The 25,136-nt window shown below is 40.5% G+C and overlaps 3 protein-coding genes across 3 annotated transcripts; 2 read left to right on the top strand and 1 right to left on the bottom strand.

Annotated features, from left to right (window-relative positions):
• Window positions 1–9,578: 9,578 nt before the first annotated feature.
• Window positions 9,579–15,647, bottom strand: LOC122643106 (F-box/LRR-repeat protein 17-like). Its single transcript, XM_043836739.1, has 11 exons — window positions 15,048–15,647; window positions 14,553–14,654; window positions 13,655–13,799; window positions 13,349–13,533; window positions 13,015–13,119; window positions 10,990–11,087; window positions 10,642–10,886; window positions 10,487–10,553; window positions 10,306–10,391; window positions 9,950–10,048; window positions 9,579–9,870 (listed from the first exon to the last, which is right to left on the bottom strand). Exons 1-11 carry the CDS (start codon window positions 15,626–15,628, stop codon window positions 9,811–9,813), a joined length of 1,773 nt encoding a protein of 590 aa, XP_043692674.1. The 5' UTR covers window positions 15,629–15,647; the 3' UTR covers window positions 9,579–9,810.
• A 1,571-nt stretch (window positions 15,648–17,218) lies between these two features.
• Window positions 17,219–17,960, top strand: LOC122643744 (kunitz trypsin inhibitor 5-like). Its single transcript, XM_043837332.1, has one exon. The coding sequence runs from the start codon at window positions 17,220–17,222 to the stop codon at window positions 17,949–17,951; it is 732 nt and encodes a 243-aa protein (XP_043693267.1). The 5' UTR covers window position 17,219; the 3' UTR covers window positions 17,952–17,960.
• A 4,664-nt stretch (window positions 17,961–22,624) lies between these two features.
• Window positions 22,625–23,203, top strand: LOC122643742 (miraculin-like). Its single transcript, XM_043837331.1, has one exon. The coding sequence runs from the start codon at window positions 22,625–22,627 to the stop codon at window positions 23,201–23,203; it is 579 nt and encodes a 192-aa protein (XP_043693266.1).
• Window positions 23,204–25,136: the final 1,933 nt, after the last annotated feature.

Genomic DNA, 25,136 nt, shown 5'->3' with positions numbered 1-25,136 from the left:
ACCATTCCAACCACATAAGCATGAACCATGCACACTTGTATAGGCACATATATAACAAATTTTCACTATCAATGGTTGAGAGAAAATAAGCAAATTTAATAACACAGTTGATTTTGACTGATATATTTGTTTGCTTTGATGATAGACTTGCTTGCCAATTATGAAATTATTCAAATTTCGAATACAAAACGATCTCGAGAAACGATTAAAATTATAGACAAGAGATTAAATTAGAATCCCAAATATCTTTGTTCCAACACAAGTAGAGAGATAGAGATAGGGAGATCTACAGAAGAACATGAATATGACTTACCGAAGAAAAACTACAGTATGATCTGCAAAACTTGAGAGAAAATAGTTCATCCGAAAGCTTAAGTGGACCTAGTCTTAAAAATCTCAGTATTTTTTTTAGGAGAAAAAATGTTAAAAAAAAAAAGTAAATAGGAAATAGTTTTATGTCTGAGAGTATGGGCCCGTATGCTAACACGAGGGCCAAGTACTAATTGTATCCTCCTATTCCGGTACCAAGGACTCGAATGCTAGCTACTGCTACAAGAGAAGATAGATATTGTCTACAAAGGCCAAGAAGCGCTATAGTATTTTTGGGAAGTAGTTCTTTGTCTGGGAGTGTGGCCTACGTCAGCACTCTCATGTGTCTATTTCTCTCCTCCTCAAAATAAGGGGGTAGAGATGTTTTTTCACATGGAAAGGAAAAAGATAGACTCATGGGAGTGCTGGCATAGACCGCACTCCCGGACAGAGAACTTTTTCCTAGTATTTTTATACTGTGTCGATCTACCACGCTACTATGAACTGTCACTGAATAGGATTTTATTTCAGTTGCTTACACCACTGAAAATTATTTATTGATGGAATCAAGTCAATATGGCATGTTGAATCAGATGTTAAGTCACTTCGGAAGGGGGATTTCCACTATAGTAAGACCCATCTTTAATGGGGTGAGGGAACAAGAAAAAAAAGGAAAGGGAAAGATGGAACTTTTGAACCCCACATATTAAAATAATCAATTTCTGTATTTTTTTTTCAAAATTTCATAAAATGATGGATTTTATCAGGGAAGGGAGGGATGGAGTGGGAGAAATAAGCTGTCACTCAGGTGGACAACTCCACCTAGATTAAGCATTTCTGTTCTTACAATTCTTCAATCCTGGTATCCAAACAATAACTTTTAGAATTTTATGAAAAAACATAAAATTCGACCACTTTTTTTTTCCAATCCAATATTTTTTCTATTCAAACAAACAAGGCCTAAAAGATTCTATTTGAGCCCCAAAAAAGAAATCTTGTTTCGCTTTATCATATTAAAAGATACAACTTGAATATCCGTATTATTTCACTTTCCAGATTCACTCTGTGATACTACTGGATTGCACTTCCTCTGTTGGCGGTCATGGATGAGACAGAGAAGGAAAAGCAAGTAAGAAAAGTTAGAATAGAAAAGAATAAAGAGAAAGTAATACAAACAAGGAAGGAAATCCATATGTGACCCTCTTGGCTTTTTGTTTCACTTTCTCTCGCCTTTTGGCTCTTAGTTGATTACTCTTTTTTTCTATGAGAAAGTGGATCAAGTTTAACGCTTTATGAGACAGTGACGACGGGCTGACTCGGATGACAAAAATGTGATCTACCTGGCACGTCCCGTTCTTATTTCCGCCATAATTTGTGGTCCAATATGGATTCGTAGATTAGAGAGACGTGTGTATATCCTCTATAGAGAAAAAAATCCTTTGCAGGACGAATGTCTGGCGATGCATTGCAGTGCAGGTCTGAGACAACAGTGGCAAGTTCGAGAAGAAAAAAAAAAAAAAAAAAAAAAAAAAAAAAAAAAATGTCTTGCATTGATCTCGCATCATTGGATAAAGCTTCTTCCACATGTCGAGCTCTCAAGCTCATACTGCAATGTACTGTCAGATGCCTGCACTGCTGAAGATTTTAATCCATCTTCTAGCCATGAATAATTTATGTTGTAAACTTAGCCGAGTTAAAGAGTCTACAAAATCAGTTGTAACGAGTTTAAAAATAGATGGGGAAAAAGAATATTGTTTGGTCCTTACCACCAAGTTGGCTATCATCCAACTTAGTGGTAAGGATACCCTTTCTACAGAGTGGATCCAAAATGAAACCTTTCAAGTGGGTTTGAGATATTTTTATGGGAAAAAGAATGTTGTTTGGTCCATTCCTACGCCCTCTCATATGGGTGCGTGAAAAGTCCATCTCTCCTCCTCCTCTTTACGCGAATACGACTGAAAGCAACCCCTAACCACTCCCTTTCTTCCCTCTCCAACCCCTGACCTACCCTCACTTTACCCCTTTCCTGCAACCCCGCCCCACCCTCCTTTGACCCCACCCAACCCTACAACCCCCAGCCCTAGCTCCCACCCCCTTTTGTCTTGTATGGGAAACTGATTTGGATTTACCCCTCTGTTTATTTTCTAGTGAGAACATGTATTTCAAAGTTCCCAATGGATCATATATTTGTTTTCATTAGAAGATTTGAAGTTCTAACCACTAGCATGGATCCAATCAGGCAGAGCCTCATTGTAACATCTATTCACATATAAAACTCTAAGCTACACCATCAGATCATACATTGTAAATTTATTGTTCAATTTGATAACCTATAGTGGATTCTGTATCACTATTTTATGAGGTTGGCCCCCTATCCATGGTAGTACAAAATAAAGTGAATAAATACTGTTACAATCATTTAGACACTCATGAGATCTTTTAAATCAGATCTTTCGAGGAGGGGAGGAGAGATAAAATAATAATAAAAAATTGATAAGAATGGGGAGGAGAGATGATGAATCGATTAATAGGTGAAAAGGATGGGTAATTTAGGTATTTTGAAACAGTAAGATGTAAAGGACTAAATGTTGGGGAGTATAAAAAAAAAATGGGTAAAATACACATACCCCCTAAAATGCACTCAATATTCCTCCTGCCCCCCTAAGGTTCTTTGGTCTATTCATCTATGCATTTTAGAGGGGTACGTGTAGTTTCCCCAAAATACTTTTAAAGTAAGGGAGTATCAATAAATATAGGCTAAGTGTAGAGACATGATAGTAATTTTCCTAAACTATTACCAAGGAAGTAACTGAGCAAGCGTTATGGTCTGGATGGAGTCCCAAAATGAAATCATTACCTTGAATGCAACCAGAATCGCAATTCAAAGGGAGTCGATTGAAAAAAAAAAAAAGACAAGCGAGAGAGAGGAATGGTATCACCTTGAAGGAAGTAGTAATACATGATTGGTAGTACTTGGGTTCCCTTTTCCTCTTCGTCTTCGTTGGCTGCTCCAGGTGCACCGTTACAGTGACTTCAATTGATAGCAATTCAATTGCATTGGTTGGTACCTTTTTCTTTAGTCTATTCATCTGTGCTCACGAATCTTGTTGAAATTTTGCTCCATATAACGTAAGTAATTCACTGGCTCAGATATTAAATGATGCATTCACAAGAGAGGGAGGAGAGAAAAGATAGGAGATAAAATAAGACAGAGATAGGAGATTATCCATATTTAATAGATTACAAATAGTTACGGTGACTCACTTCCATTAAAATAACTCTTATAACTTCTGCATTACGACAATTACCAACTACTAATAAACTACTCACTTCCCACTATTGATAAACTACTTATAATTGACCACCCACGAATTACACAAATCACACTTAAATAATACAATGCTTAACCGTTCCAGCCACATAAGCATGAACCATGCACACTTGTATAGGCACATAACAAATTTTCACTGTCAATGGTTGAGACAAAATAAGCAAATTTAATAACACAGTTGATTTTGGCTGATATATTTGTTTGCTATAATGATAGACTTGCTTGCCAATTGTGAAAATTTTCAAATTTCGAATACAAAACGATCTCGAGAAATTTGGATAGAGAATGCTATCTCGTTGCGTGTGTTGTGTGATCCCTGCGCTCAGACACAAAGTCGCGCAAAAAGACCGTAGGATTTCTACCTTTCCATGGGGGCACAACGGTCATTTCACGTGGCCTTGTGTCTGGTCACAAAGGCCACCCCGCACACGACCAAGTATTGTTCTTTCTCCCTTTTTAAAGTTATTCCTATGCAAAGAAAGAATACGTACAATACTAAGATTTTGTCCATAAAAGCTAGGAAAGCGCGCTATTGTACCGTGTTGATCTATCAGGCTACTTTGACCGTCCTTGAATAGAGTTTCATTTCACCATTAACGGGTTTTTTCGATAGTTTAAATTGTCGAAAAACTTGTTGACGCATGGGATTTTATACCTTTCATGGGGTAGAAAGGTCATTTTGCCTCATCATGTGTCTTGGCACAGGAACTATGCTCCCGATTTTATAGCCTGTCCTCAACTAAATTTACAACATGAATTACATATGGCGAGAAAATAATCAAAATATACACATCTGACTTTGTGTCTTTAGAGGTGAAGATAGACTATTCAACTAGATCACACTTTTGTTATCCAATTCAACAATCGCTTTCTCATAAAAGACTCAACTTGAGCCGAAAGGCACATATGCCATATGGATTTCCAGGTTTCACTTTCCAGGTTCACTTTGTCATACTGGATTGCACATCCAATGTTGAGGAAGAAACAGGGAGGGGAAAAATTATCAACTCAATTTATCTGCCCGTCAATTTCCTCAACTCCCTCTAATAGAGGGAAGTGGACCTCATCCGGGCAGTATGTTCGGGCAGGGGTAGGTTGGTCATTTTTGTTTTCCCTATTAGATGGAATTGAGGAAATTGAGGGGTAGGTAAATTGAGGGGATAAAGATCTCTGTTTCTTCTACTTGCCTTTCCTTCCTTTTTGGATATCTTCGTCTCTTCTCTAGACCTTTATCCCCTCAAGTACAGTACACCCCCAAGTGCACCTTAAACAAAAGCACTTTAAAGTACACCGTCAGATATACCTTTTTGGTGCACTTGAGGTGATAACTTTTCCTCTTCTCCTCAACATATGATGTCCAATTCAGTATGACAAAATGAACCTAGAAAGTGTTACACGGAAATCCATTAAAAAATTATCACCTCCAGTCCTTTGCCAGGCCCAATTCCCCAGTGCCTATAATAAGGGGGGTGGACCCCACCCGGGTAGGGATAGGGTGGTCATTGCGCTCCCTTTATTAGAGGCACTTAGGGAATTGGGCCGAGCAGGGAACTGTAGGGGATAAAGATCTAAATCCATTTGGCTTTTGGCTCAAGTTGAATTCCCTTGATGAGAAAGCCAAGAAGGTGGCTCAAGTTGCCCAGTTGATTGCTTTATGAGGAAGTGATGGTTGTTGAATCAGATAACAAAAATGTGATCTAGGTGGGAAGTCTATCTTCACCTATAATTATTAGATCTACTTTGGAGGATATTCTGTTCTTATCTTTGCATTTTGTAATTCAATTTCGATCCATGGATTAGGGAGATGTGTATATATTTTAGTCATATGTAATTTACATTGTAAACTTAACTGAACTAAAAAAAAATAATTACTCATTTTGTTTCTATTTTTAAATTGTTTAAAAGAAGTATGGGTAGAAAAAGGGCTATAAAATGAGTTGTAATCAATTTGGTTACAACTACATCGTAAAAGGACTCTATCTGAGAGCATGGATTCTGTGTCCTGACACATGATGGGGGCAAAATGACCTTCCCTTTGGAATCAACTGATACCAATTTCGGGGTAATCCCTATTTTAAAACCTTGGTAGGGAGAGAGAGAGAGAGAGAAACAGGTGGGGAAGGAGGAGCATGGTTATAAATATTGGTATCGGATCTGGTGCATCGACCTTTCCATATCAATATCAGTCATGCCTGATACCGATACCTACCCAATCTGGTATTCATGGAACAATTCTTATTAGGGACAAATATGTCCAAAAATGATTTTTTTTTTATTGAAAATTAGGGCAAATCGTACGATATGGCCCAATATGATATTATCAGTATCGATATCGGCCGAGATCAATAAAGATACCATACTGATATTTATAACCATGGAAAGGAGAGAGAGAGAGAGAGAGAGAGAGAGAGAGAGAGTTGCAGAGATGGAGAGATGTAGCCATGGCTGACCGACCTGCCTGTTTCACAATCTTGACAATATCAAGCAACTGGTAAACCATCATATAATGGTTGAGTCAGACATAAATCCCTTGCCTCAGAGTTAGTAGCATTGTATTTATCTCAACCAGGGGTCAATATATTGGTCTGGGAATACTTAGTCAATTAATGTAAAATCTGGGTTGGATCAGGTTTTCCATATTTAAATTCACCCTTGTTTCCCTCTTCCCAAACAGCATATATGCTAAAGACTCCACTTATTAATAGGTTCTGTTTTGTGGTAATGATAACAACAAATGTCATATAGATTCATTTTCTGTTGAATAAAAAGGGCAGGAAACTTTTATAGGATGGATGAAGTGGAGAGGCGTACCTAATATTATGTGATTGACGTATCCCATTAAAGTTTAAAAGAAAATTTTATAGAACTATCAATCGACCGGCTATGATGAATAGTACGGAATGTTGGAAAGCTAAAAAAGCATCATATAGATAAGGATGTTAAGATGGATGTGACAAAACTAGTAGGGAAAAAGTAAGGAATGATCATATTAGAGCTGAGTTGGGAGTAGCTCCGACACATGATAAGCTTCGAGAATGTCATTTAAGGTAGCATGGCCATATTCAACGAAGATCTTTAATAACTTTAGAAAAATTATTAACTTTCAGTTAATAATTTGGTTAGGAGATTAATGGAAAGATTTAAAGAATATAAGAAGGGTCTCTATATGATCTTTAATAACTTCAGAAAAATCTTACGATAAAATCACTACAAATTGGCAACTGTTAGTAAAGAAAAGTGTGTTGAGTAACACGTAAACATAATGATGTAATGAGTAATGTAAGAACTGTGGGGGGAGGGGGAGACAGTGATTTTCCAATTACAATTGGATTACATCAAGAATCAGCTCTAAGCCTGTATTTATTTGTGCTAATCATGAATGAACTGATTAGAGACAATCAAGATCAGATCCTTTCGTGGTTGCTTTTTGTTGATGGTATTGTCTTGGTGAATAAAACAAAAGCAGGGCTACATGTGAAGTTGAAATTATGGAGATCAACCATATAAGTAGAACAAAAACAAAGTATATGATTTTACTTTATGGATAAAGTTTTCCTACACTCATAGAGGACGGTTCACCCACCATCCTAGGGTTCACAAACCCCTCCTAGGGTTTTGGTATATTCCAAAATACCCTCTTGATACCCATTCCCGTCATCTCCCACCTCTCCGTGAATGAGATCCCATTCACCATTTTTTAGGATAGTTATACGACCAACAATGATGTATGAAACTTAATGTTGGGAAATAAAGAAATAACATATAAATAAACTTAGTGTAGTTGAAATGAGATTGTTGAGATTGATAAGTGATAAAATTAGAAATGATAAAATAATGAATAAACAAATTAGAGCTAATTGAAGAGTAGCTTAAATTAATGATAAGTTGCAAAAATTTGTTTGAGGTGGCACAGTCATGTCCAATGAAGACCTTTGAATCCTCCAGTACGGAGAAGCTAAAAAAGCAAGGGTCGACCTAAATTGGTTGTAGATGAGAAATAATGAGAAAATACATGCATAGCTTAGGACTAGTAACATGTATCAGTTTAGAGAATGATGTGGTTGGGAAATAATTAGCCTTGAAGATTTGTACCCAAAGCCTGCCCTGTTAGGTGTATTTACAAGTCTCCAACTAATCTCAACAGAAATGCTTTGGTCTGGTCTTCACTCTTTCTGAACCCCATTCTATCAAGTTGGGTGTGAATACCTATTGACAGACATGTAGAAGGCACCCAGTAAGAAGACAAAGAACTAAGAACAGATTTGATTAAAACTGATGCCCCTGTATAGAATAAAAAAATTAGCTATCCAAGAATCCAGCCTTCTGTGGATTCTATCAATTAAGAAGCTGAAGTTTTTATTATAAGATTTGCACCTAAGTAGATGGTATTTTGTTTTATCTTTTTCATGACTAACAAATCCAAGATGATGGAATGTATAGATTTAGATAGGTTTGAGCAGAAATGTTTGGTGGGTTAGTCCACCAACTTTACTTGTAAATACTCACTTTGTGTCTTCCAGGAGATTCTCCCAGGAAGCTTTCATCTAATAATAAATCTTCACACTTTGAAACCACCCCCCCCCCCAAAAAAAAAGAAAAAGAAAAAGAAGATAGGTTTGAGCTGAAATGTTAGCCACTCTTGTTCAGGGTAATAGCTTTACCTGATAATTTCTAAAACCATTAGGGGATTACACTGATCACTTCAGTCAGTTTTTGAAGCTTCTGCAAAGTGGAAAAGTTCATCGGCAAGCATAAGATGCATGATTAACCACCTTTGCATACAATTAATAATCTCACCAGCAATAATTATTTTATGAGATACTGATCTCCCATGCACAAATGCAACTTGCCAGGGTGAAACACATTTATTTAGTAGATGTTTGTCTTTTTGCCAAATTTTTTTAGAATATCTTGTATGGTGAATTACAGAGATATGGGGACGATAATGCTCAGGTAGGATAGGGTTTTCACACTTTTAGGAATTAAAGCAATTAGGGTATGGTTCAGCTCAGGTGGGAGATATGAGTGCATGACTCACAGAAGAACTGAAAAACTGTAATACAACTTGAGCTGAGGGAACAGATGGCTGGAATCATAGTTGCTGGACTCTTAGAGAGTACCTGAAAACACAGGTAACCAGTTAGAGCTCCCAACTCAAGCTAGGCGATAAGGGATTCATGAAGAAGATGGATCCGTTGAGTAGATCGCTTTAGAGAAGGGGAGTTGCAGAGAATAAACAAGGGGGAAGAGAGAGATGACCGGCAGAAAAAAGGGGGGACAGAAAATCAAAGGAAATTTGTGGAGAGGGGAAGGAATGTATATGAGCAGTAGAGTTTCAAAAATGAGGATGGAGGAAATAATGAATTGGAGAAAGAGAAGGCAAGAGAGGGAGGGGGAAGACGAGCAAGAAAGCAAGGAAGGAGATCCTTCGGTGTCAAGTATTTCTGGCCAACAAGTTACTCTTTTCCCTGATACTGATTTTTATGCAGCAGGCTTCAGACTACAGGTGCCATAACAGCTTTGAAAGTGGAAGCATATGCTTTAAGGGTCAGTAACCATAGGTCAATTGTCCATGTAGAAGACAAAAACAGCTTAAACAGAATGAAAAAGGTTTTTCCCCTTTCTATTCACTAATGACTAGACAGGAAGTCCATGGCGTGGATCCAAACTACTAGGAGCAGACACCCAGAAAATGAAGAGCAATTGCACAGATGAGTCATTGCCTCCATATCCATTTTAAGGGTAATGCAACCCCAGCCCCAAGGGTCCTGGTAATGTAATCTAAGAAGCTAAGAAATGGTCACATATTCCAATTGCATTCAAGAAACATACAAAACCTGAGCTTATTAAGGCAGTCAGCAATACAGCATTCCGGTTTAAAATTCAATGACCATAGAATGTTCAAGCAGAAGGCAGAAACTCAAAAACAACTTAAACAGAATGAAAAAGATATTTTTCATTTTTATTCACTAAAAAGGAAATTTTGGCATGGATCCAGGCCAAACTTTAACACGAATATTCTTTATAGATTTCACTTTTGACATTAGCATGTAAATTGGTTACAAGCTATTCAGATATTTCAGGGGCATGAGCCCCAAAAGAGTAGACATTTTGCAGATATGAAGGTAAGAGGGATTATAAGGCAGAGATTGGGGGAAACATTATGCTGGTTAGTCCAGGAGCACAGCACACCGTGGTCTCAAAACCTTCCTTGCCTTCTCATCGGACAGCTGCAACAAGACAAGAATGCTTTTAGTACAGTTTTAGTTTTCAAAAGATACATGATTTATCGAATAAATGCAGTCCTACCTGTGCGGTGAAGAAATGTGGAACTCGGACCCTCTTCGAACCAACTGCCAAGCGTTTGAATGGAAAATAGTCTTCTGCATTAACAGACTCTTTATACACCTGCAAGACATAATGAGAACTTGTAAGAAATATGTAGCTTGTGAAGGAGTTTAACTTCATTAAGTTCATAGCCAGTTTAAAAGAAAAGAGAAAGTTCCTTCAGGTTAACATCCAATCAGAAGACTAATTACATAAAACCAGACAAGGATATATAATTGAGTTCTCAAATTAGGTTTGATTTCCGATCCAAGGCTTAGTTGACTGGTTAAATATAAATGGCTAAAAAAATATTAAATATAGAAAGAGAAGACCGTTACCTGGTTCTGAATTGCTCCAATCAGCATCTTTTGGCATCCCAAAGCATGTAAACTTTGCAAACTCGGGCACTGAAGTAACAATCTCTCTGCAAAGAACATACAACAAACAGATCCTATGAAAACTCGAAGCAAAACAGCATTTAAAGAGTGCTTAAGCTACAGAGAACCTCTCATGACATACCAGGATGCAGATTTGTACAGGAATTCAGATTCAGGTCAATGAGCTCATGGCAGTTGAGATACAAGGCCTGCAATTCAAGTCCAACAATTTGAAAACTACCTCCCAAATGTACAAAAAGAAAAAAAAAATTTGAATTCTTTGGACCAAGCTCTCACATCTAAACCAGAACAACCCCAAAGGCTGAGTTTCTTCAACCGTCCGTGTTTGATTATCAGCTTCTGGTAAATATGGTGAAGTTTGCTGTTGGGTTTTTTCTGTAGATGATTGGGTTCACAACCATTGCTAACATATTCAGACCCATCTGTAGAGTTCAGAGATTGGGAATTGGGATCACATATAGTCATCCCACAGTCCATGAGTTCCAAAAGGGGCAATTGTGCTGCAGCAAATTGGATTCCACCTGGGACACAGGGACAAGATGATCAGAGCAATAGAAAACTAAATATTGAAAGAATGCAAAACCATAGCATCTATGGAGACTGAGATTTTGGCTAGAAGATTACTTGAGGTAATATTAGGACAAGACGCAAGGAGAAGTCTAGATAGAGTTTCGGGGAACACATTGCAGATAATCCCAATGCCACCGTCACTGATGCTAGACCTGAGATCAGAATCAATAAGGATCAAACTCCCAATCCAAAAGACTGAAACTCAAAAGCAGTTTGTTTTTTGGTAATGACTAACGTTTTATGTAATAGAATGATTGAAACAGATTTTAAACCACATATATCAACTAGGAAACAAACCCCCCCCCCCCAAAAAAAAAGGTGGGTTATTTTTCTCCAGAGTGGAAAATTAATATATGGTTGAACTTATTTTCATAAAAACCATACCCAATTGACCAATCTTAAAACACATGTTTTTTACATTGCCAAGTTGGATCTGAAATAAATACGCAGATCTCCAAATGAATCTAAGTTTGGTTGGTAATAGTCCTCTTTACAACAAAAAATATTTGAGCAAAAGGCTCCCCATAAATAATCAGACTTGGCCAAGTCTCATTGGAATTTGTTCATTTGAATCCAAAAAAGGGCTGCAGCCTTAGCACAGAGAAGGCCAGATTCTACCATAGTAATATTAGTCTCCTGCACTATATGCACCCAGAGGCCATGAGTTTCTATTAGGTCCCAGAGCTGCACAAGTAAAACTTCAGCATTTCATTGACAATAATAAACCTTTGGTGTTGAGGTGATATTAATGTAGATTGTCATTCTCGTTCAAAGTAAATTGGTGAAAGCAAAGTACTGCAGGATATCTTCAGGACATATATTAAGGGAGAGGGTTCTCTGAGCAAGTGGCATAGGTGAGCACACCAATCAGGGGGCGCTTTGGCAGTTAATCAATAGGGGGCAGGAGAGAGAGAGAGAGAAGCAGAGACATTATAGACAAAATATACAAGTTTGGTATGCTTAGATACAAAAAAAAAAAAAATACTTTCAACATCTTAGGATTCAGGACAGAGGACATCAATTTTTTTTTTTTAAAAATGACCTCAATACTCAATATGATAGTTTCAATGACCAAAATGCACCATTAGAAACTTTGGACATAAGTAGCAAATGATCAAAAAAATACAGAACATACTATTCAATACGAAGCATCCTAGTGTATGAAACGGACTTCACATGTTGCATATTTTTGTCCTTATTTTGTAACAATATTTCAGTAATTTAAACTATCATAGTGATATGTGGTCATTAACATTTTCCTTTTCTTTTCCTCCCCCAACAAATCATACATCCTAGTATTATAAAAGGGCATACCCAGTGCACAAGTCTCCCGCCACTGGGGTCCGAGGAGGGTCAGAATGTACACACCCTTACGCCCGCTTTGCGGAGAGGCTGTTTCCCTACTCGACCCGTGACCACTAGGTCACAATGGAGCAACCTTACCGTTGCGCTGAGGCCTGCCCTCATACATCCTGGTATTATGCATGCTATATGACAATAACTGTGTGCATTTGTTTTGTTGTCTTTTTTTGTGTGAGATCCCAGTGTTGCCCAAGTAGCATTCAGACACTGATTATTGAACCCTAAAGAGCTGCAGGCCCCTAATTTAAATCTAGCTATCGTACGCAACTTCATTTTCCTATCTTATTTTCTTGTAAAATTGCAGATGTACAGTTATTTGTTTTGTCGTCTTTTTTTTGTGTGAGATCCCAGTGTTGCCCAAGTAGCATTCAGACACCGATTATTGAACCCTCAAGAGTTGCGGGCCCCTAATTTGAATCTAGCTATCATATACAACTTCAATTTCCCATCTTATGTTCAGTTATAAAATTGCAGTTGAGCACATCAAAGGACTGGATTTGGTCGACAAGTAGTTTGTATTTCAGTTCATGGATATGGAAACATATTGTCCTTGCTGATGAAAGGAAGTAAGATTTTTTACTGCTTGTATATCAATTAACTGTATTCCAGGGATCCATAGTTTCGAGACCTACCAGTCACCTTATTACATAGCTTGGAAGATCAAAAGTATTTCTTCAGCAAATAATAGAAATAACTGTAGTAGTTAGTGAAACGTACCCACTCAAATCAAGCAATTCGAAATTTTCATAGCTTGAAGCAATGGCAGCTACAGAGGCATCGGTGATTTCTGAACCAAGTACAAGAGAAAGCATGCGTAGATTCCTGAATGGAAAAGCAACCATATGGAACTAATAAGTATGGTTATCTCCTTTTCAATCCAAAACACAAAAAATTGAAAGACATTAATAATAGAACTTGAGTCAAACAGTTGAACAAACAAAGTATTCTTCTCCAGTGTTCTCTGTAAAATACTGGCAAATGTTGTTCTGTAATATGCATTTTTACAAAACCAATAAAAGAAAATATAATCCAAATAATCATGGCAATTAACCTCAAGTTTGCAGCAGTAAGAGCAAGCACAACAGCGTGAGAGAGTCTTAGCGATGCAATGTGAATGTTTTTCAACCTTGGGCAGGTCCTTCCAAGACTATCCGCCATGGTAGCAAGATCAGTACAATCATTATCCAGGCGAGAAAAATCCAAGGAAAGTTCCTTCAAATTTGGGCAGTGAAAAACCTGCCAAAAGCCAGCATGAACGACCAAAGAGATTAGTTGAATGCACAAGTCCATGTGAAAGAGATCAGATGGAGATAAAGATCCCACCTGAAGACAAAATAGAAAAAGATCAAGAAATCACCATCTTAGATAGAGAGAAAAGATCTGAAAGCCACAGAGTAGACAAAGTTGAAGAACAGAGACTGAAACCACCAAGGTTAGAGCAACCTTCCATCTTGAGGCTTGAAAGAAATCGTTTATCAGCAACAAAACGACCCAACTCATCCCTATAATGCAAAGTCACATGAATAATTAATGGTCGTCACAAATCATGCAGTCGCATAACTATGTCCTCCTGCACCCACAGAATCATCTAAATATGCTATGCTAACAAAAAGATGGAATATGATCTACTTTATGAAAAAAATGCAACGAATGAACTTCTAGAAAAAAGGCAACCAAGTAAAAACAATGATATAATCACAGCCTTTAGCACGAGACACACAAGCATTATCATTATGCAAGTAAAAAAGCTACAATAATCCCACACAATCAAATGTACCAGAAGACAGCATATCTTATCATTAGGGTTGTGATCATAATATATTAACTCAATAGGCTGAATTGGTTAATCCGCCAAACTCAAAGATAGTTAAATCCCTAGTAGTGTTGCAGAATAAGTGCCAAGGCAAGTATTAACTTTAATAGCTAATGATGCATTGTTTATGGGCAACTGCAAGCAGAATGAGAAGGCCGTACCAATAAAACCAGATGAACCCAATCATTAAAACACTAGCAAATGACCCAACCACATACCATCAAATGATAATGAGAGAAACTGGGACCAATCCAAACAAACATGGAAGGTTTGAAAACATACAAAACAACAGTACCAATAATAAGCCACGCTCACCCATGAAACACATTCTCATAACCCAAAGTAGCTTGTCAAATTGTAAATGAACCAGAAACCCCAACTTCAACAGGAAAAACTTTCATGACACCAAGGCTCAGTAAACATGGAGAAAGAAAATAAATACCCAGATATCCGATTGGTAGCAGAGTCGGATGTACGGATCGCCAAGGATTCCAAATTAGGACAGGAGAACGCTATGCAAGCCAACATCGTTGCATCCACATCACTGAAACAATAAAGAGAATATATGAATACAAATGCTCCAGATATTTTCCTGATTCGACTAGGAAGTAGAAAAAATTGAATAGAGTAAAAGAAATAAGACCAATCAAAGCATTTAAAAGAAATAATAAGTAACTGAAAAATATCGATCTGGGAGGCGTAAGAGAAGAAGAAATCACAGATCAAAGCTGATATCTACTATTAATTTTCTCTCTTTAATCCTCTTTTCTATTTCCCAGCTTCACCATTTGCTTAAACTTGTAACTGGTCATTGAACTAAAAAAAAATTGTTTCCACAGTTCCTAACTAGTCCCAATGCCGTTTGATTTCATCAGCTTCCGTCAAGAAAAACCTCAGATCTGCAAAACCATTAGCTCGGAACCATAAAATATCTAACCTTTCGATCCTAAGAGAGAGCCTGACGAGCCCCGAACACTTCTGCAACACCGATCCAACCAATCCAAGTTGAGCTTTCGCAGGGATTCTAAGCCTTAACTCCTCCGCCGCCCGCCAGAGCTTCCTCGTGCAGTCCCTCCACCCCCTACAAACATTCGCCGCCGACAACAACGACTCCGGCGGCAATCTCCGCAGCACCTCCCAAAGGCAACTCCAAGGAAGCCGAACATCACCGGTATCGACGTTCATCTCTGGACATCCGTCGGAGAAACCCTCATCATCAGATACCAGTGAAACGTTGACCTCGTTATCGTCGAATGAAAGAGCGCGGCGGAGGTGAGAGGAGGACTCGCGTGGTGGTTTAGGGGTGAGGAAGGTAGGAGATGGGGTGGCGATGACGGAGGAAGAGTCGGCGGTCAATGTTGTGGTGTCTCCATGGCAGGAGTGACCTTTCTTGGGGAGACCACAGCGGCCACAATTATAGCTCCCACGCTTTTTGCCGAGCTTGAGATCGGACAAGTCAGAGGTAGTGATGGTTCCGCCGGGAAAGTTAGTAGCGAAATGCGCGCCGTGGCGATACATTTTGGCTTCAGATCGGCAGCGGAGAGCCAAAGTGGAGGCTGGAAGTGGGAGACTGTGAGTGTTGTGGAACTGAAACAAAGAGAGTGTGAAGGAGCGCAGACTCTCAACATAAAGAGCATGAAATGCTGCGAAAAGGCGCGGGACTGGCGGGAGATTAGAAATGTTTTCGCGCCCTCTATAGTTTCTGCAACCTGGTTCGTCGTTTTGGTCTAACCTGATCTGGGTTCATGGCTCGAGGAGTCAGTATCATATCGGTCAGATCGGTAGATTCGAATCGGTATCAGATCTACCGTCAAGGCCCGTATTATTTCTTGGCTGAACCTGTATTGGGTAATTGGGCTAACTACATAGCCCATGGGTTGATTGGGTTCAATTTGAATTTCGTGGGCTTGGCATTGCCCATCTCAAAAGTGGTTTTATTAAATTGAGTAGGCTTAAGTTATGGGCTTGTGGATTTAATCGACATGGGTTACCCCACTTGGGTTAATGGATCAAGGGAGGGTATTAAGCTGGGAAAATTATCATCCTCCCGTTCTCTGCCCGGCCCAGTTCCCCAGTTCCTCTAATAGGGGGGTGGTGGACCCCGCCTGGGCAGTGTTTGGGCAGGGGTAGGTTGGTCAATCCAGCACCCACATGTTAGAGGAACTGGGGTACTGGGCCGGGCAGGAAACTGGAGGGGATAAAGATCCATATTGGTTACATGGTTTAGGTCAAACATGAGCAAAGTGAGGAGCTGGAGGAATTTTTATCCTCTCTCAAGTGCAGTGCACTGTCCAGTGCACCTACCTGGCGCATTGGACAGTGCACTATACAAAGAGAGTGCTGGATTTTTACCCTCTCAAGTATTGTGCACCACCCGATGCGCCACGTAGGTGCACTCGTATGGAGATGGGTTATAAAATCACATGGGCTTTAATGGACCTAACACAGTAACTGGTTGGACCTACTTTCTAATATGAGATTCAACTGTTGGGCCTAAATATGCTATTAGTATGAGCTTCACAGATTGATTGAAAGTACTTGGACTGTTTATATAAGTTGGGCTTCTTTGATAGAACCCAACACATTTAAATTTTATTTTATATAGATTTCATTATGAAAGCAAGGATTCAGATCCTCCTCGGTGCGCTGACCATCCTGCACAGTACTGCACAGACACAGGATTGCGTGCAATGATCGCCTTACCCCATCTTGGACAAGGGTAAGGCAGTCATTGTGAGCCGCCCTGTGTCTGTGCAGCACGGCGCATGACGGGCAGCGCGCCATAGAGGATCCAAATTAATGAAAACGGGGTTGTTTGTTTATGCATGCTAACCCTATTGAAACATGATGGGTCCAAATGAATGTTATTACATAATGAACCCATCCCAAATCCCAATCACTTCGCTCAAACACGCATTAACCGGGCAATTTCTTCAACAAATGTCTCCAGATCCTTTAAACTTGGACAAACCAAATCAAATCCGTTTACCTCATCACCCTATAAAATGCCCCCCAAGCATTACCTTCCCTTCCATCTCAAAACACAGTTTGCTTGCTAAACAGTATTTCTCCTCCTTCCACAATCATCTGATCTATACTACAATCAATCATGTGGAACAGAGTCTTCCTTTCTGGGTTATTGATTTTAGCCTCCCTTGTCCACACCAACGCCATTCCCAGCCACTCACATCACCACCACTCCTCCCACTCCCAATCCCATTCCGCTGTGCTCGACACAAACGGCAATGAACTCCAAGCAGGGATGCCATACTACATCGTCTCCGCCATCAGGGGAGGCGGCGGCGGTGGTCTCTCCATGGACAGGAGAGAGAGCTCCACCTCTCACGGCCACACGACCCACACCCCAACCGTGAGACAGAGTGCCTACGACTTGAACATGGGTACCCCAGTTATGTTCTCTCCAGCATCCCCGCAACATCCAGAATTGGCCTTACTTGGAGAGAGAGAAGAGGGAGAAATGATGATTCAGGAATCGATGGACATGAATATTAGATTCTCCGGGATGAATAATAGGGTGTGGCAGGTGGAACAGCAGGGGAAAGAGGAATCATCAAGTTCGAGGGATTCGATGAGGTTTGTGACATTGGGAGGAAAGCCAGGGTACCCAGGGGAATCGACGGTGAGGAACTGGTTCAAGATTGAGAGGATGAGCGAGAGTACCCCAATTTATAGGATTGTTTACTGCCCCAACGTGTGCGAGTCTTGCCAAGTGATTTGCGGAAGTGTTGGGATCACCAAGAGGAATGGCAACCGATGGCTGTCGGTGTCGGAGCACAGTGAGTTCCCCTTCGTCTTCGTCAGAGCCCAGACACAACAGTAAGGATGAACAGAGAGAAGAGAAGAGAAGAGAAGTATCTATAACGAGAGAGTAACGAGTCCTAAGCGGGAATAATTTTAGAAGGAATTGGATTAGTTGTTGCTTTTGGATCATTCTATCTAATAAGCATCCATCAATTTTGGTTTTTGTTTTTTTTTATTTTTTATGAGATTGTTCTTCGTTTCAAGAGAGGTGCCATTATTTGATATCTGTAAAACCCATTCTGCCAATGCTCTTTGTTAAAACATAGTTTGTTCCACTTATTACAAAACATATCATCGGAATTTTTTTTCCACCAAAATCGTCCAAGTAAATTATTAAGACAGTGACAGATGATGGTGGGGAGTAGGAACATAGACATTGAAGGGGCCGTATCGTGTCCTTGTACAAGTACCGTCCAATGCCCTCAAAGGCCAGCCACATGAAATCCACTGCGAGACCCACAGGAGGAGTGGATTCCATGTGACTAGACATGATCCGTGTGCTCGACATAGAGTCCACTATGATAGAGTATAAGACAGATTTTAAAGAAGATTTTCTTTCCAACTTGATAATTTGGTATGTACTCGTTCAATAATGGTTTGGAAAGCTATCTTTTTTTAATAGGCCAAAAGTCGTAGGAAACACGAGATATTTCCCAAGATCATTAACGACCCTAAAACCAAACAGATTTACAATCTTGGCCTTGCAATTCTCGGTGGTGTTAGGGCTAAAGAGAACGCACAATTTACTAAAATTAATCTCTTGCCCTAATACCTGGCAATATTGGTTTAAGATTGCCATAATGCTCCTACAACTAGAAGTATCTGTCCTAGAAAAAATTAAGCAATCGTCTACAAATAACAAATGTGAGACTCTTAAGTCCATTTTATTGGCCTGTAAGTCTAGGGAGGGCGTTAAATGTTGATGGATTCAACGCAAAGAAAGTGATTTGTGGGAAACTTCACTTGGCTTATAATTTTATTGGTAAACAGAAAGTAGTGCTTACGTGTGCATCACTGCTATTAGGGTTGTCAACCAGTCTGTTTTGATCGGTTCCAATTGGGCTTAATAAAGAACAGGAAAAAAAAATAGACGTACCCAATGCACAAGGCTCCCGCCACTACGAGGTGTAGGGAGGGTTATAATGTATGTAACCTTACCCCTGCTTTCGCAAAGAGGTTGTGTCCCCACCAATTTAAGACCCTACATCGTGACTGTAGCATTTGGGGCCTACATGATAACACTTCAGTTTATGGGCCACATTTCCATTCCAGAAATGATTTTTTGTATTTCTGTTACTGGGCCAAATTTCTGAGCAAAAAAGTGTATTTGTAATGCATAATTATTTTATTTCTAGACTAGAAAAGAAACATAAACGCATTTGTTGTGCACAATCGTTTTTGTTTCTAGAACTTCTATAAAATTTCAAACATTGCCATTGAATTAACAAAAAATTGGTGGAGGTGGAGGTGGAGGTGGTGACAGTGGTAGCAGTGTTGGAGGTGGTGGCAGAGGTGGAAGTGGTACTGGCGATGGAGGTGCCGGTGGCGATGGTGGTCTTGGTGGTAGTGGCGGAGGTGGAGGTGGTGGTGGTGGATCGAGGTGGTGGAATGGTTGGTGGAGATTGATGTGGAGGTGGCGGTGGCGGTGGTAGTGGTAGTGGTGGAGGTAGAGGTGTAGGTGGAGATATAGCGGTGGTGGCAGTGTTGGAGGTGGTTGGTGGTGGCAGAGGTGGAGGTGGTGGTGGCGATGGTGGTCTTGGTAGCGGTGGCGGAGGTGGAGGTGGTGGCAGTGGTGGTGGTGGTGGAGGTGGATCGAGGTGGTGGCGTGGTTGGTGGAGATGATGTGGAGGTAGCGGTGGCAGTGGTAGTGGTGGAGGTGGAGGTGGAGGTATAGGTGGTGGCGGTGGAGATATAGCGGTGGTGGTAGTGTTGGAGGTGGTTGGTGGTGGCAGAGGTGGAGGTGGTGGCAGTGGTGGTGGTGGTGGTGGAGGTGGATCGAGGTGGTGGCGTGGTTGGTGGAGATTGATGTGGAGGTGGCGGTGGCAGTGGTAGTGGTGGAGGTTGAGGTGGTGGTGGTGGAGGTAGTGGCGGCGGCAACAGTGATGGTGGTGGTAGAAGTTGCATTGGAGGTGGTGTTTTATTTTGAACATAAAATTATTGTTTTGCTTATCAAATTAACCATGTACTCTTTAAAAAGCAAAACCCCCCTTATTTCTTTATTTTATTTATGGGACAGAGAAGCTTCAAATTGGAGCTTCTATTTTTTCTATTTCTCAGCAACTTTTTTGTCATGGTTCATTCTTATGAACAAAAAAATGAACCGATATTAACAAATGGATTTCTCTTATTTTTTTGTTCCCCAAATTTTATTTAAAAAAAAAAGAAGAGAGAAATAGATAAATAAAAGTGTTATCATGCAGACGGGCTACTTATAATCAGTTGGTCGGTTACCGCTACCGTTCAATAATGAGGGTCATACTAAACGGGCCACAAACAGTGTAATTGGTTTTATTCATCTTTAGGCCAATCGGGTTGTGTTGTTTTCGGTCCTTTAATGTTTCTAATGAGCTCCTTATTTAGGCCCATCAATTTATCGGATTTATTGACCCGACTACTGACCCATATCCCATATATAGTCATGGCAATCGATTTTGTTTTAAACGGTTCCCTTGGATACTGGCCCCGGTCGGTTGTCGTCAGGTGTTCGTTAGTCTTACGTTGATGATTGACCATTTACAGACTGAGTAATGCATTAGCAGAGTCCAGATCAATTTGGATCGTCTATGGCGCAACTGTCCGTCCTGCCTGTGTTGCACAAACACAGGGCCGCGTGCAAAGATCGCCTTACCCCTGCCCAAGCGCCTTGCCCGAGTGGGAGTAAGGCGGTCTTTGCATGCGGCCCTATGTCTACGCAGCATAGGCAGGATGGGCAACTGCACCATAGACAATCTAGATCCAGTCCAGATCGACCTATCGGTGCGGGCCAACTTTTGACACACCTAAATGTTATATAGAAGTTATAAATTACCCGCTGTGCCTCCTCAAAAAAGAAGAAGTCGTGAAGAGTAGAACATTTTCTTGATAAAATAGAAACTTACATAAATGAGCAATAGATATAATATCCCTGTTTTCTTTACAATATTCACATTCTGAAAGGATCTCATTAGATAAGAAGTATCTAGAAGGTTGTTAAACAACTCCCAAGGCCGCCCGCTGCTGTTCTCCTACTTGCTCACAGTCCATCCATATTGTTAACACTATCCACCCATGCTCCTTAGCTCGTTGTAACCCTTGAAGCATTCCACGAACAAGCTACGATTCTTGTGGCGATCCTACAAAACCATAATTCATTGCAGCCATGACAAGTTGAGAATCGCAAAGTAAGATAGACGACCATGTATCCAACCATACCCAAACTTGACTCAAATTTACAATCACAAATAAGCAAGCACACTACCCCTTCAGACAATCTTTGGTAATCTTCGAAGGATAAGAGGACCTCAGAAACTTGAGTAACTAAGCTTGCTATAGGATTGGGAAGAACAGTAAACTCATGGATCTTATAAATTAGTTGAACAGGTTAGGCTTTTCCTTCCTAAAAATAACAGTATTTCAAAGCAGCCAGAAGAGTGGAACTTAGGTGAGCTTCCAACTCCCATTGGTGATGGGAATTAAGCATGTGAGCCGGGAGAGTGGTCGATTCTTCACCCAACCATGATGCAAACGAAAAAGAATCTGACAGAAACTGAAATAGGATCGAGTTTTTCATTACCAACAATGAAGAGAGAATCTCTTCACTTATGGGTTTGGCGCTTGGAAGTGACTCATGAAGTAGTGGAATGTGTATTTCAATAGGGGTGGGAGGAATGATAAGAAAAAACGGTGGGTGAAGAAAAACTTTCCCCCAATGACTTAGTAAGGCCTGCAAATAAGATAACTGAAGTTCATTCAGTGAGGTTCTTTCAAATTTTCATTCCTAAAAATTCACATCGGGAAGGTTTCACTTCGAAACATCAGAGGCTCAACCTGTCCCAAATGGGATCCGACTCCTCTATTTCGCCCTGCCTGCTACTGCCGTGCATCCTCACACACAAGCAAGGCCGAATGTACCGAGTAGGGGTAAAGCGGTACATTCGGCCTTGCTTGTGTGGGGGGGGGGGGGGGGGCACACCCCAAATGCTAGAAAAGCATAAAACAATTCCGAGCTTTAAGGCTTAAAAATTCTCAGCGATCTTCCACTCGTTAATAGCAGAGAGGTTTTCGTTCCGACATTGAATTGAACACTTCCCAAACCCCATTCACTTCGCTCAAACACGCATTAACCAGGCAAATTTCTTCCAACAATTATCCCCCAGATCCTTTAAACTTGGACAAATCAAATCAAACCCGTTTACCAAATTGCTCATGACCCTATAAAATGCCCCCCAAGCATTACCTTCCCTTCTATCTCATAACACAAGCCCATCCAACACAGTTTGCTTGCTAAACAGCATTTCTCCTCCCTCCACAATCATCTGATCTATACTACAATCAATCATGTGGAACAGAGTTTTCCTTTCTGGGTTATTGATTTTAGCCTCCCTTGTCCACACCAACGCCATTCGCAGCCACTCACATCACCACCACCACTCCTCACACTCCCAATCCCATTCCGCTGTACTCGACACAGACGGCAATGAACTCCAAGCAGGGATGCCATACTACATCGTCTCCGCCATCAGGGGAGGCGGCGGTGGTGGTGTCTCCATGGACAGGAGAGAGAGCTCCACTTCTCATGGCCACACGACCCACACCCCAACCGTGAGACAGAGTGCCTACGACTTGAACATGGGTACCCCAGTTATGTTCTCTCCAGCATGCTTGCAACACCCAGAATTGGCCTTCCTTGGAGAGAGAGAAGAGGGGGAAATGATGATTCAGGAATCGATGGACATGAATATTAGATTCTCCGGGATGAATAATAGGGTGTGGCAGGTGCAACAGCAGGGGAAAGAGGAATCATCAAGTTCGAGGGATTCGATGAGGTTTGTGACATTGGGAGGAAAGCCAGGGCACCCAGGGGAATCGACGGTGAGGAACTGGTTCAAGATTGAGAGGATGAGCGAGAGTACCCCAATTTATAGCATTGTTTACTGCCCCAACGTGTGCGAGTCTTGCCAAGTGATTTGCGGGAGTGTTGGGATCACAAAGAGAAACGGCAACCGATGGCTGTCGGTGTCGGAGCACAATGAGTTCCCCTTCGTCTTCGTCAGAGCCCAGACACACCAGTAAGGATGAACAGAGACAAGAGAAGAGAAGTATCTATAACGAGAGAGTAACGACTCTTAAGCGGGAATAATTGTAGAATTTGGATCATTCAATCAAATAAGCATCAATCAATTTTGAATCTTAGTCGTCTTTGTTTTTTATGAGATTGTTCTTCCTGTCATACATTATGATTGATGCGTTTGAGTATGTTTTTTAGTTTTTTTTCCTGAACGTCTATTCTTCTGTGTGGGAATTTTTTTTTTTTTTTTTGGTTTCTGTTTCTGTAGAAGAAAAGCAAGATCTGATCAGGGGAGAGTTCCACTGATGCGAGTAAGGATGAATCAAATTAGAAACAAGATGGGATCTAGAAGCAATAGGTCGGATGCGGCCATTGGGTTTGGTTGGGACTTGGGATTGCCCCCAACGGCCTGTGCTGTGCAAACACAAGGCGGTGCATAATGACTGCCTTACCCCTGCCTGAGCGCCATACCCGAGTGGGGGTAAGGCAGTCATAGCACACCGCCTTGTGTCTGTGCAGCACAGGCTGTTGGGGCAGTTATGCCGTAGAAGATCTGGATCCAGTTTTTAGCGTTGGCAGCACAGGTTGCGCCAGACACGTGGGGGCGGCATTTTCACCATTAAGGAGGCCAGTGTGGTCATTTCGCCCATGTCCCATGTGTCTAGCCGTAGCCAGAGAACATTTTCCCTTTATATATGTATATATCCATGGTTTTCCAATTTCCAATTTTGTTTCTAAGGCCAGCCATGAGGAGTGACCTCCTTTTAAGCAAACTTTGCCATGCCCAAGATCTATTGAGCCGAATAGTAGCATCTAGAAAACTGGAATGGGGAAATAAGGTTGTTTGAATACACAGCCCAAAGATGGGGTGATTTCTATTTCGAAAATTGTTTGATTTGATTTTTTCAAAGAGGGGTAGAGCGTATTACGTTGTAGACGCCTCCCATTTTAACTTTTGAGTTTTATTTGTTGAAGCTTAAAGAGCCATAAGAGAGAAGAGCTTAGGGAAGAAAACAGAATTACATTAATGAGCATTTTGGGGTTACTTGAAGGGTAAGGAGAAGGAACAAGGTGTACTGATGAGCCAAAACTTAAGAGTGTGGAGATAATATCCTCAAGAGATTGAGTTTTTCTTTTAGGAACAAATCTCAAAAAAAAAAAAAGAAGAAGAAGAAGAAAAAGGAGAAATGTAATGGAGGAGGAAAAACGAAACCATATGGAGATGGGTTTTGAAATCACATGGAATTTGATGGACCTAACTTAATACCTTGATGGACCAACTTTCTAATATGTTAAGATTCAACTGTTGGGCCTTAATTGCATAATATATCCACTGTTTTAATATGCTAAATGTGTGCTATTAGTATGAGCTTCACAAATTGGTTGAAAGTACTTGAACTATTTATAAAAGTTTGGCTTTGATAGAACCCATATTTTTCTCAACTCCCTTTACTGTACACCTGTGTGGGTTACATACCCATATTTTTTTTCTAGGGAAGCAGTTTTCTGTCCGGGAGTGTGGTCTACACCAACACTCCCATGTGTTTATCTCTCTTCTCCTCAAAACAAGGGGGTAGAGGTGTCTTTTCATGGAGGAGTCGAGAGATAGACTCATGGGAGTGCTGGCGTAGGCCACACTCCTGGACAACATTCTTTTCCCTTTTTTTCTATTATTTAGTTCCTCCCACCTTACACATACCCCTTCTTTATTTTATTCTCCCTCTTCTTTTTTAAATGGTGAGATATACACCCACTTTTTTCTCAGTGCAAATTAACAAATTGTTATACCTTCTTCTCCTCTCCTTGTGCACCACTCGTTCAATTCCTTAGATCTCTATGCACCACTTGTGATGATTTGTCAAATTTTACTCTAATACCACTTATTGGTAATGAATGTGCAAGTACAAGGAAGAAACCAAGTAAACAATCGCATACCAT

Source organism: Telopea speciosissima, chromosome 10 (genome assembly GCF_018873765.1).
Source record: "Telopea speciosissima isolate NSW1024214 ecotype Mountain lineage chromosome 10, Tspe_v1, whole genome shotgun sequence".
NCBI classification, from domain to species: Eukaryota; Viridiplantae; Streptophyta; class Magnoliopsida; order Proteales; family Proteaceae; genus Telopea; species Telopea speciosissima.
Note: the sequence above shows the minus strand (reverse complement) of the source record. Positions and strands in the feature narration are given on the sequence as shown.

Bases quoted from the DNA above. Each gene is read 5' to 3' on its own strand.
- LOC122643106 (XM_043836739.1), bottom strand. From the start codon at position 15,628: ATGTATCGCCACGGCGCGCATTTCGCTACTAACTTTCCCGGCGGAACC. The intron at 11,088-13,014 runs GTACGTTTCACT...TTCTGATCTCAG, and splicing joins GAATTGCTTGATTTGAGTGG to GTCTAGCATCAGTGACGGTG. The intron at 9,871-9,949 runs GTAGGACTGCAT...GTCTTGTTGCAG, and splicing joins CACATTTCTTCACCGCACAG to CTGTCCGATGAGAAGGCAAG.
- LOC122643742 (XM_043837331.1), top strand. From the start codon at position 22,625: ATGCCATACTACATCGTCTCCGCCATCAGGGGAGGCGGCGGTGGTGGT.
- LOC122643744 (XM_043837332.1), top strand. From the start codon at position 17,220: ATGTGGAACAGAGTCTTCCTTTCTGGGTTATTGATTTTAGCCTCCCTT.